Here is an 11,914-nt window from a genome sequence, read left to right on the forward strand (position 1 = left end):
AATCATGTTCTTTAAATTATTTTTCTAAATTTCATTATATAATTTGTTGGTTAATAGATTGGTAAGTAAGTCAATTCCTAATCATAATGATTATTTTTTCATGTCAAATTGGTCACATTAAATCAAGTCAGTCAAAAAAAAATTATTTTATTTTTTAAACTTAATATAACATCATTTTATATTTTTTTTACAAAAATAATAATTAGAATGTTCATTGGATAGACAAAAAGTTATAAATTAACCCTAGATATTTGACCAGTCAGCTCCCAAACAATTTTATTAGAAACATTCTTATTAAATAACACTGCTCAAATTCAGAATCGAGCATTATCAACCCACAATTTTTCTTTAAATAAACACACAATTTCTATTCTTCAGTTTCTTGGTGTAGAGAAGGAAACGAAATTGCTAGAGTTAATTGGTTGCCACCTTCTTTCTTCATTGAAAATAGCCACACATCTTCTCTGAAAAGAGATTACAAAGTTGAATTGATCTTCGAAATTGTTCTGTATTTTCCAACAAAAATGTCAAGAAGCTTGCAGACATGGCAAGTTTTTTGGCATGGTTACCAGATGATTTGTGCACATATCTCATTTACTCTTCAAATTAAAGAGCTTAACAGAGGAGCAAGAAAACTTCTCTCTCATGCCTTTCTTCATTTATAGTTCAATATTCTGGTGTCCATCCTAGACGTAAAGGAATCATACCAATTCATCTCGAACTCGGAGGTTAAACTCTACTGCAATGAACATGGTGAAATTCTACCACCACCAATCCATCTCGAACTTGGTGGCTAAACTCTACCTTGGTGGATAAACTCTACCGCCATGAAGATAGTTAGATGCCAAGATTATAAAAAGCTTAACACCTCTCATTCTTATTACTTTTTTCAGGAGGCGCTGGAGCTGAAAAGGGGCTTCTTTCTGCCTTGGCTGAGTAATAGAATTTGCATTAATAAACTCCGAGCAATTTACTGATTCAGTCTTGGGCAACTTATGCCCTAGGATCATCCTTGAAGTACAAGCCTTGGGGACTAAGGTTGAAGATAAGGAAACAGCTATGCAGTCAAACTTTCTGGCTTGAAATAAGTTAAAGAATAAAGCTAGTTCATAGAAAAGATTTTTCAATACAAAATTGAAACCCGTCTAAACTAATAATTTTAGGGTATTCCAGGAAAGCAGCCTCCATTCTCCAACAAGAAGCCATGGACACATGGTAGGGTGATTTGACTTGCATTTCTCAAAGCAAGTCCCCCTCCATTCTTTAATAAGAAAATAATAAAAAGATAATGGCTGGTGCAAACCAATTTCCACCACCTTTCCTCTCATCAACAACCTAATCCTCACCATATTGGACTAAGCCATTGAGCTTTAATAATCATTATCTTAGCTCAGCATCTAGTGTATTGTTATCTTCTGTAAGAGAAGTAAGCTATTTCATTTTTCTAGCCTAGAATAATGACTAAAGGATCCAGACAACACCACAAGAACTTCATCTATGCCTGAAAACAATGCCTAACTAGTCTCATCACTCGCATGGAGTTTGCCAATGCGAACCTCAACAATAATCTATTTTTCTATGAGCTTCTGTTAGGGTTCTTTCTATGATGAGGCAAATGCAAGCAACTTGCTTCTTTTTTCCTCTTTTGTTTCAAATGAGAACCTGAAAACTATATTTTCCAACGAGCTATTTTAAGGGTTTTTTCTTATCATAAGAAAATTAGAGAAAAAAAGTTTTCTCCCCTTAAAGAACAATATAAATGGATAAAATGGACTCAGGCTTTCCTGTGTCCCCCCCACAAGTCCCTTGTATTTTAGGTATGGAGGTCAATGTGTGATCTCTTTGCCAAAATCACCAGTGCCTCCCTTGATGAGAACCACCAGCACCTCTGTTCTTTGGAAAGAAGGTGTTCTTATTCTTGGGTTTTGGTATCTCGTGAATGTCCATCACTTGAATCGTTCTTTGTTTTTTGGCTTCACAAAGCAAAGCAGCACGACACCAATTACCAATCAGTGACACTGTACAATTTGAACTTTCAGACAACCAAATTCAGACAGAAAACAAAGAGCAGAAATCAAACCATTTTCAGCTTCTTTATAATTCGCTTGAAGCCTTTTACTTGCCGAGGCAAGCCTTTGATCAGCATCAAAATTGCTTGCTTTCGGTTGTTCTCTTTGTCTCTACAAAACCACAGACACCAAGTAATTGAAAAATTCTGTAACTAATTTAAATTTACTATTCGGAATGCTCTTGTTTTGATTCTTTTACACAAGCATAAATGCATAAGCTTCAAAGTGTCCTATCATGTCTGCATTTATCAGCAACCAAACAAAAGACTCTCATTCAGTAACACTTGATACCTGTACATTGTAAGGAGCAGGTGAAGATGCAGGGACTGGTTTTTGAGTAGGTTTGGTCGGAGCTTGGTTTCGAGGAGGAGCTGGTTTTGGTTTTCTTTCAGGTTCAGAATTATTCCTATCTGATCCAGAACTCCCATCTACATAAGACATTAGCAAAAGAAGGGAAACAAACAACAGGTTAATCAAATTTAAAATAAGGAGAATGAAAGATGGACCAGATCCAACTTTGAATCTGATTCTTCACTCACTGTGAGGGTTGGGAGAGTAAGCAAAATCAGGAACCTAACAAAAAGAACAGAATCTTAGAAAGCAAACAAAAGAGAGAATTTTTGAAAATTTCAACAACTTTTCAATGGCAAGGAAAGATTGTCTTTCACCTGGTGATGACCATTCTGGGGAATCTTCTGCTGGGGTGAGTCCCCATCAGCTGCAGAAACATACTTGTTAACTTCCATTTGTAACTCATTAACCCCTTCAATGTTATTCTCTATATCACTTTAATATTAATTTTCTCAGAAAAACAAAATTGAGAATGAACTACTGGATGATGATGATGACGATGATGATGATGATGAATGTTACCCATTAAACCAGAGGATGCATGCTCTCCTTGTGGATTCAACCTGACCCAATCATCTACAATTTCTTTCCATTTTCTGAGCACAATCACAAAGACAACAAAAATCAAAACATTTTAACTACTACTTAATTCAATCAGATAATACAAGAACCTTGAGCTGCTAGAAACTCATACTATCTACAACTTTGCATCTTCAATACCTGACAAGTTGCTTAACTAATCTCCTAACATCATTAGATGGATGTTTTCGCAATCGATTCACATGCCTCCCAATATCAGTCTCCTAAACATATAAAAAAAAAGTCACCAGAAAATTAATTAAAAGACTTCACCAACAAGAACAAACGCAACAACAAGTACTATATAAGTTCAATAATTGTTCAGACAATCACCTTAAGTGCCTGAAATGTAATATCCATATCTGCTAAACTTTGAAGCAAATCAACCAATGAATCTTCAGGCTAAAACACAACCAAAAAATACCAAAATCAAACCACAAAAACAAACACCCCCAATAGAAAAACAGCAAACTACAACAGAGAACCAGAACCTGGTCAATATCTTCAAGCTGTTGCTTAATATCCAAAATCTTCTTTGGCTCATCATCAAACAACCCTCCATATGGATCCAATTCATCATCATCACCATCACCATTAACAGACCTTGGTGTAACAGGAGAATCTGCAGCTACCCTTGTCCCCTTCTCTTCTTCATGGCTACTCTCCTTCTCTACAAGACCCTTTATTTCATCCCCATTACTAGTATTGTTCATATTAATGTCATTAAGACTCCTGTCCCTACATCTACTACATGAGCTTGATGATGCAAATAACCTCTCCACAATATCATCCCTCCTTCTCTTTAATTCAGACCCAAAATCCAATGAAGCCACAACAATTGCTGTATCAATGAAAGTCCAAACATCAACACCTGAACTCTCCAATATCAATCTAAAATCATCAATATCCATTATCTCTTTCTCTCCCTCCCTCAAGATCAAACTTCAATTCTTGAGAAATTCAACAAAGTTTCAATATTTATATCTTTATACCTCTATGACCTGCCAAAAATATAGACGAATGGGCTTTTCTGTTTCTAGCAACAGAAAAAAACCGAACGCATCATCAGCAGATCTAGACAAGAGTATGATACACAACAGCAAATTTTGGACAAGATAATAACAAAAAAACTTTGTTTTAAACAAAACCCATTTCAGATCTAGCCCTCCAAACTTGTATCAAAAAGCTTCACCAAGCTTTTCTTAATCAAATAACAAGCTTTCAAACAATAAAAGCTTGTCCTTTTGTATCAATGGAGGTGAAAGATTTCAGCTTGAGAAGGAAGTTCCGAGGAGAGAGAAGGGGAGCTGAAAAGAGTTGGAAAAGAAACTTCTTTGATAGTATTGATGTCTTTCTCTTGTTGGGTGGTGAGTGCTCAATGGCTTAAGGGCGTAGGAAATTCTTCTCCTTTTCTTTTATTTGTTGGACACTTGAGACAAGATATGGTATATTCTTTTGCAAAATAAAGATGGGTCTTTCTGTTTGTGTTTCATGCTTTTATCTCTATCCTTTTGATTTTGGGTTTTAGCTGACCGATGCCATGCTATGGTTTGGTCTCTTCCTATTCAAAAAGAGGCAACTTTGGCTTGTCGTGGATCAGTAGGATGGATAGACAAAGTGGAGGGAGAGAGAGTTGCTTTCTTTCAATGACGATGAAGACTGTTTTTACTTTTACTTCAGGAGGGTGTTGAGGTTGTAATTGGTGGAATTCTATGGCTGAGGAAGGATTTTGTACTGTGAAGTGGGTGTGCACAGCTAGGATTTTGTTTTGTTTCTGTTTTGTTAGGAGCAAAATAGGATGCCATGATGACTGTGCCGATGTCCTGGTAAGAGAAAGGTTGCCTTTTTGGGAACCAAAGCAGCCTAAAGCTATTTCGACTTTCGAGTCCAAGCCCAGCAAAGCTCCGTTCATCATTACCGTGACATGACTGAAAGTGTATAAAAGGTTATTTTTATACAGTAGATTTTTTAAAAATTATATTAAAATAATTTTTTTATTTTTTTAAATTTATTTCTAATATTAATATATCAAAACTATGTAAAAATATTTTAAAAATAAAAATTATGTGTGGAACTCAATAAAAAAAAATTATTTGGTTAACCAAACAATTTAATTTTTATGATTAGGCAAAACACGATCTCTAAATCTTCTTGTTTGATATTGTAATGCGTTGCGGTTGAAAATACTTATATGCTGGACATGATTTTTAAATTTGTTTGGTTTTTATTACTTAAACATGTTTTTTTTATTTTAAATTATGATAAAAACTTGGGTTTGAGAAAAATTATAATTCATTTTTAATTTATTTTTAAATTATAATTATAAAAAATATTACAAAACAAAACTAGCATTAAATTCATAATCCAGGTATTTAATATTGTTGAATTTTCATTGACCCTTAGCTCATATTCTAAATAGTGAGTTAGGAAAATTTATCTATAAATCATGTTTATATTCTAAGTTGTGAGTTACGGATGTTTATCTATAAATTAAGAAGTCAACTCAAATTATTATATAAAAAAAACTGAAATTATTTTGTTAAAATGAAAATAATTTGATAAAAAAAAAAGTAATTCAAAATTAAACAAGGCACCGCCCAGGTTTTATGAATATGAAAGAAAAAACAATTTGGTCACTGATCCATAATAGCAATAATCTCTATGCTTATTTCTTATTAGATGTTTTATATCTAAACAAAATTCTATCATTCATTTGTTTTATTATTATTATTCTATTGCCATTAAAGTTAGTAATCAGTTGTGCTTTATTCAATCTGGATACATCAAACCCACAAATGAATCAATTTTTACATATTATCACAAAAATAAAATCATGCGTGATATTAAATCCACTAATAAATAATAAATAAATGATTTTCAAAATTTACAATATTGTTAATGGATATATTCTTCTCTCCAAACTTGTAAGATATGACAACGCAATAAAAACTTCGATCTAAAGTTATTAAAACTAGTTTAAAATCCCAGTCAATGATTGGACGGATTCACAAAAACTAATTCAGTTTAATTTAAAATTAAAAAAATAAAATAATATTATTTTTATTTTATTTTATCTTAAAACAAATTACTTTTCAACCAGCTTACTCATGTTTTATCTAATCAACTCTTATCTAATTTATTTTTATCTTGAAATTAAATTTTAATTAAATTTTGAATCAACAAATCATCAAATTAACTTATACCATAAAACCAGTCTTAATAATATTGATTTATCCTGATTATATTTTTTAAATTATAACCATAAAAACTATCACATATACTTTATAAAGCATGGTGGCCATTTCTGTTAAAATTGGATTTGATAAGAGTAATAAATAAATATAAATGTAAACAAATACGATTTTGTTACATTTCGTAACTTACATGAATTGTGATGGCGTAGGCTATAAAATAACCTTCATCTTTATAATCTTAATAACCTTCATTCATATTTATATATAGTAATTGGGTTTATTTTTTATGTTGTCATTCTTAATATAAATAAATAAAAATGTGATATTTATACAAAAGTTTCTCAATGCAACAACCAAATGATGACAAGTACTCTACTAAATATCCTTTGAAAATTACTTTAACTCAATGATCCATGTTCTTTTTCGGGTCAAATCTTGAGAGGGTCTAGCAACAATAGATAGAACTAGCCTTCCTCTCAGGACTAGTAAATATACATATTCCACCGCTAATTTTTTTATTTTAAATTAATATGGGTATCCAGACCAGTTTATATGTATTTCGACTAATCCCACAGGTCCTGAAATTAAAGACTATGTAAGTCTCCAATGACCATCATATGAGCAACCACAAAACTCGAATCTGAGACCACAGAAAAATAAACTTTTTAATCCCAAACTATTATTATTGTACCACTTCCTAGATAATTATTACACAGCCCATCTTGCAACTAAACCAGTGTGTTTTTCTTCTTTCACTCGAGTCTTTAAAGTCAATACTATTGTAAAATGTTGCATCAATGATGGATCTTGGTGATGAAATTAATATGGTAGCTAAATACCGGAAGCAAAATAAAAATAAAGAGTATGAAAAAACAGAGTAGTCGAAATAGAGTTACATATAAGTGTTATAAATAACCCTAAATTATAGTTTTATTTCTGAAATAAAATCTGATAAGTTCTCCTCTCAACGAGGTTTACATCATTTTTTAGATTAGAAATTGATCTTTACAAGGCAAGAAAAATCAAAATTCTAAAATAAAAAAAAACAAAAAAATTAATTTGATTATTGCAACTCTTATCTTAATTTATTAAGGAAGAATAAACTAAGTTAAATTGTCAAGTTTTTAAATATTTGCTTCGAATAATTTCACAGACTTTACTTTTAAAGCTACTTCTGAGTAAATAAGAATTGCTTTCAATATTTAATTTGCTTGATGGTAAGAAATTAATTCAAAAGCTTTGTCTAATTAATGTACTTGTAGAGGGTGCTTAGTAGTGTGGTAGTGGTTACTTTTCAAATAACTTTTTGTGCCAAAATGCATGCCATTGATTTTTTTTATTTTTTAAAAATAATTTTTGATATCAGCACATCAAAACAATCCAAAACGTACAAATCATATTAAAAAATTTTGGGAATATATTAGTAATTTCATCGATTTCTCTTTACTTTAAGGAATATCATGAAAGAATATTTATTTTACTTTGATGATTAATAGATTTATAGAAATAAATGTATAAATCTTTAAACTGAATTAACGACATATCAATTTATTATTTTTATTTTCAGAATTTTGTTTTTTTAACTTTTTATTCAAATCTCTTTTTTTTTATTATAATATACTGTAGGAAGATTAAACGAATTTTTTTTGTTCGACCTAGTTTTCACAATTATATTACAAATTTATTTTATCTGTGATAATAAAATTAAAAATATATTTTTGAGATTCAGACGATCGACCAATTACTAATGTGGATATCAAAATATATAAATATGATGACTGATTTCTTTTCTAACAACATAGGATTTGAATTTTATGTTGTGCATAAACATATCAAAATGTAAATTATTTTTCACAAATAATGAGAAACACGAAACAATCATTATACCTTTGTAGATAGCTCTCGATGATCTCATGGCCTTAACCAAAAAGTTTTGAATACCCTCTCAAGGTTGTGCCTTCTCTTAATAGAAGCCTGAACTATTAACAGCTAAGATTAGTTTAAAGAGAAATCTTCCAAGGGTTTCTAGAGATTTTTCAAAGTTTCTTACCCTCAGCTTGTCTATCAGATTTGACAAAAAGAATTTGGTTCAAAGAAAGAGACTCTGTTGACTTGTCAAACGGTATTTGCCTAAGGGATTCCTGCTGAAAGCAATCATCTGTTGCATCATGGTGTGCCATGTTCCTGCTGCAGAAATTTCTATCTACCACCAACTACAGAAGCGATAGGCTGAGACGTCCATACAACTTGTAGACATAGAGGTTGCCAATTTCAAAATGATATTCGAATCTTGCCTTGCCTCAATAAATTTTAAGTTAAAAGTCATCGTGGGTGAATTTTAAAACATGAGGACTTTAGGTCACCGTGCCAGAGTTATTAAACTTGATTCGAGCTTGCATCTCTAATTCAAAGTATTAATCTAATTTCACTTGAGTGAATCTAAAATAATTTTGTTTCAATAATAATAAAAAAAAGAAATATCATTTTGAAAAAAAAAAAAGAAAGAACCCGGGTTTAATTTAAACTTGGCATCGGGTTAGGAGGTCATATCGACAGGTTACTTATTGGTTTAGCCTACCAGGCGGGCCGGGTTTTATAGGAGTACTGTGCGCCATGCATTGGGTCCAAAAGGCAGCAGCCTTCAATGTATTCTCCTTCAACATTCTTGCTTGCTTGCCAGACATGGTACGCAACTCTATTTTTGGTCAACGCCAGACTTGGAATCCAAGCGCATGGGGTTATAAATTAGAACACCATGAAGTCGAATACCCAATGTAATTGGCAACACACACACACATAGAAGAAGAAGAAATGGAACTCATGGAGGATGTGGTGATAGTTGGAGCAGGAATTGCAGGCTTGGCAACAGCAGTGGCTTTGAAAAGAGTAGGGGTTCGAGCTTTGGTATTGGAGAAATCAGAAGGGTTAAGGTCCACTGGTACAGCCTTGACCCTGACTCCAAATGCTTGGCTTGCCCTTGATGCTCTTGGTGTTTCTCACAAGCTCATCCCCCTTTATACTCCTTCAATCAAGTACTAAATTGCTTCACCATGTTAATTTTTTCTTTTCATTATGTTTGATAATTTACATATTCTTGAATTTGGATTTTAGTACCATGCTTTTGATGATAGATTAATTTCTCGTGAACTTCTTTTTCTCACCATTTAGGGGATATGTAACCAATGTTAGTACTGGAGAAGTTCAAGAAGTCCTCTATCCTCGACAAGGTGTTAGGACACTTCACCGTAAAGTGTTGTTAGAGGCACTGGCAGAGGAATTGGCAACTGACTCAATTCGATTCTCTTCGAGGTTAGCTGCTATTCAAAGTCTAGAACAAGGAGGTGATGCTTCCATGGCTGTTGTACACTTGGAAGATGGAACTACCATCAAATCTAAGGTTCTGATAGGCTGCGATGGGGTGCACTCGGTAGTGGCACGATGGCTAGGACTGGCAGAACTGGTCCATTCAGGTCGATCAGCGGTGCGGGGTTTAGCAGTTTTTCCTCAAGGCCATGGATTTAAGCAAGAAGTTCGTTTTTTCTTGGATGAGAGCACCAATAGGCCTGGTTTTGTTCCTCTCAATGATAGGGAACTTTACTGGTTTTTAGTCAGTCAAGGTTAGCACTTAGCACTGTTCATATTGGTTCACGTGATCAAATCACTTGAGGGGAAAATTTATTGTGAAATAATTTCCATTTCAGGGGAAAACATGGAAGGAGAGGCAGAGCAAATACAGAGAGAAGTACTTGAGAAATGTACAGAAAAATTTCCCTCGGAATACCTGGACGTGGTCCGGCATGCCGATCTTTCCTCATTATCATGGGCACCATTGATGTTTAGGCCTCCATGGGGGATCATATTTGGAAAACTAAGCAAAGGAAATGTGACAGTAGCTGGTGATGCTATGCACCCCATGACTCCTGATCTAGGAAACGGTGGCGGTGCATCGCTAGAAGACGCTGTGGTTTTGGGCAGACACATTGGCAACTCAATTATAAACAATGGAGGACTGATTGTTCCAGGAGACATGGCTAAAGCCATAGATGATTATGTCAAGGAAAGGAGGTGGCGTGCCGCCATGCTTGTCACAGCATCGTATTTATCCGGACGGATGCAGCAAGGAGACAAGTGGTGGATAAAATTTCTCAGGGATAGAGCATTTTACAAGTATTTTTTCAGCTGGCTTGCTAGACTGGCAGTGGTTTATGACTGTGGAAAACTTCCTGCTATTTCCTATGGTGAAGCGGATCGCTCCAGTAAGGAGGACTAAATTTCAGTATTGATAGTGCTGGCTAGTGATTCTGCAAATTGCTTAGTATTAGGGCATGGCCCTCAATTTCAACACAGTCTCCTGCTGCTGCTATCAAAATATCATATTGATCGGAGAAGGTAGCTTAGTATGATTAACGAGTCAAAGTGACCAATCTTCTTTTTTTTTTCTTTTTTTTTTTGTCTTTTCAATTTTAAAAGTCATTGTTCAGGGTCAGAAGTATGAATTTTCTTGTGGTTCTGATGTTTTCATTAAGTTTTAGTCAGTGTTGTTTTGTTTTGCTACCTCACATTATTGGAGGTATCATCCTCTATAATTTTTAACTAAGTTTGTTTTATGTAGAATATGCTTCATAAATATATTATGCACTCTCTTATCTAAAACAATTTGGGTAATAAAAACTATTTTATTGTCAAGGAAAATAAATTAAAAACATAAAAAATAATTTAAGAGATTTAAGTATCACTATGTTATCATGTCATCTCATAGGTTAGATGATTGATTATTTTATTAACATAACAACTTTTCTTTTAAGATATTATTAACTTAAGTGGACAGTTTTCATACCATGAAAAAGTTTAATTTTTTTTATTTTAAATTAATATGTTTTTAATATTTTTAAATTATTTTAATGTGCTGATTTTAAAAATAATAAAAAATATTTTATAAAAAAATTATTACTATATTTTTAAAAACACTCTGAATTGAATGAGTTTGGCTACTTGGATTGTAAGTTTTTCAAGTCACCATGCAGGGATGAGGTAGATTTAATAATTACTTAGGAGATGAAGATATTTTAAAAGACTGTGTCATTAAATCATAGATCCACCACAAGTTAGTTTCCATCCTTTTTTATTTTTAATTTTTGTAACACTTTTATTTCATTAATTTCAAATCTTAAATAAAAATTTTGAAATATTTTTTGTTTACTAGCTAAACAATAAAATATTATAATATATTTTTCTCAGCAGAAAAAAATGGAAAATATAAAAAAATAATTTATAATATTACAGTATAATTGTCTTACTTGATTTGGAGACTAATCTGAAAAACAACATAAATTACTAGGTTGTTGAATCATCTCATGGGTCACTATGTTAATCATTTTATTGTTTTTTTTTAATTTGATTTTGTATTTTTGAAATAAATTTTGAAATGTTTTGAGTTTATTTGTTGGTTTATTGATATCATAAGTATTTTATTGGGTGTTTCTAAATGAAAATATGTTGAAAATTACATTTTTTTTTAAAAAAAACTAACTCAATTTGTCCAGTGATTGAAAAATGAGCAGAAAAACAATGTGTTATTTACCTTTAATTTTTTTTTAAAAAAACCCTTGCTTCCAATGGAAAAAGAAGAAGAAAAAAAGAAAGAAAGAAAAAGGCAAAAAAACACATATTTGACCTTGCAGTAAAGGACACAAGGCTTCATTTTATTTTTTTAGAAAAAAG

The 11,914-nt window shown here is 32.4% G+C and overlaps 2 protein-coding genes across 2 annotated transcripts; one reads left to right on the top strand and one right to left on the bottom strand.

The window, feature by feature from the left end:
- Window positions 1-409: 409 nt before the first annotated feature.
- LOC133668500 (probable mediator of RNA polymerase II transcription subunit 26c) lies at window positions 410-4,773 on the bottom strand. The gene is made up of 9 exons (XM_062088395.1): window positions 3,491-4,773; window positions 3,333-3,401; window positions 3,141-3,223; window positions 2,943-3,016; window positions 2,738-2,787; window positions 2,609-2,642; window positions 2,361-2,497; window positions 2,081-2,180; window positions 410-1,973 (listed from the first exon to the last, which is right to left on the bottom strand). Exons 1-9 carry the CDS (start codon window positions 3,908-3,910, stop codon window positions 1,852-1,854), a joined length of 1,089 nt encoding a protein of 362 aa, XP_061944379.1. The 5' UTR covers window positions 3,911-4,773; the 3' UTR covers window positions 410-1,851.
- Window positions 4,774-8,856: 4,083 nt separating this feature from the next.
- On the top strand, window positions 8,857-10,807 carry LOC133668336 (monooxygenase 3-like). Its single transcript, XM_062088112.1, has 3 exons — window positions 8,857-9,225; window positions 9,362-9,810; window positions 9,895-10,807. The coding sequence occupies exons 1-3, from the start codon at window positions 9,005-9,007 to the stop codon at window positions 10,461-10,463; spliced, it is 1,239 nt and encodes a 412-aa protein (XP_061944096.1). The 5' UTR covers window positions 8,857-9,004; the 3' UTR covers window positions 10,464-10,807.
- Window positions 10,808-11,914: the final 1,107 nt, after the last annotated feature.

This window comes from Populus nigra, chromosome 11 (assembly GCF_951802175.1).
Source record: "Populus nigra chromosome 11, ddPopNigr1.1, whole genome shotgun sequence".
Taxonomy (NCBI): domain Eukaryota; kingdom Viridiplantae; phylum Streptophyta; class Magnoliopsida; order Malpighiales; family Salicaceae; genus Populus; species Populus nigra.

What these genes read in the sequence shown, in the direction of transcription:
- LOC133668500 (XM_062088395.1), bottom strand. Translation starts at nt 3,910, where the DNA reads ATGGATATTGATGATTTTAGATTGATATTGGAGAGTTCAGGTGTTGAT. An exon ending in AGCTTGAAGATATTGACCAG is followed by an intron (nt 3,402 to 3,490) that starts GTTCTGGTTCTC and finishes GTTGTGTTTTAG; the next exon opens with CCTGAAGATTCATTGGTTGA. An exon ending in TTACATTTCAGGCACTTAAG is followed by an intron (nt 3,224 to 3,332) that starts GTGATTGTCTGA and finishes TTATATGTTTAG; the next exon opens with GAGACTGATATTGGGAGGCA.
- LOC133668336 (XM_062088112.1), top strand. Translation starts at nt 9,005, where the DNA reads ATGGAACTCATGGAGGATGTGGTGATAGTTGGAGCAGGAATTGCAGGC. An exon ending in CTTTATACTCCTTCAATCAA is followed by an intron (nt 9,226 to 9,361) that starts GTACTAAATTGC and finishes CTCACCATTTAG; the next exon opens with GGGATATGTAACCAATGTTA. An exon ending in CTGGTTTTTAGTCAGTCAAG is followed by an intron (nt 9,811 to 9,894) that starts GTTAGCACTTAG and finishes TTTCCATTTCAG; the next exon opens with GGGAAAACATGGAAGGAGAG.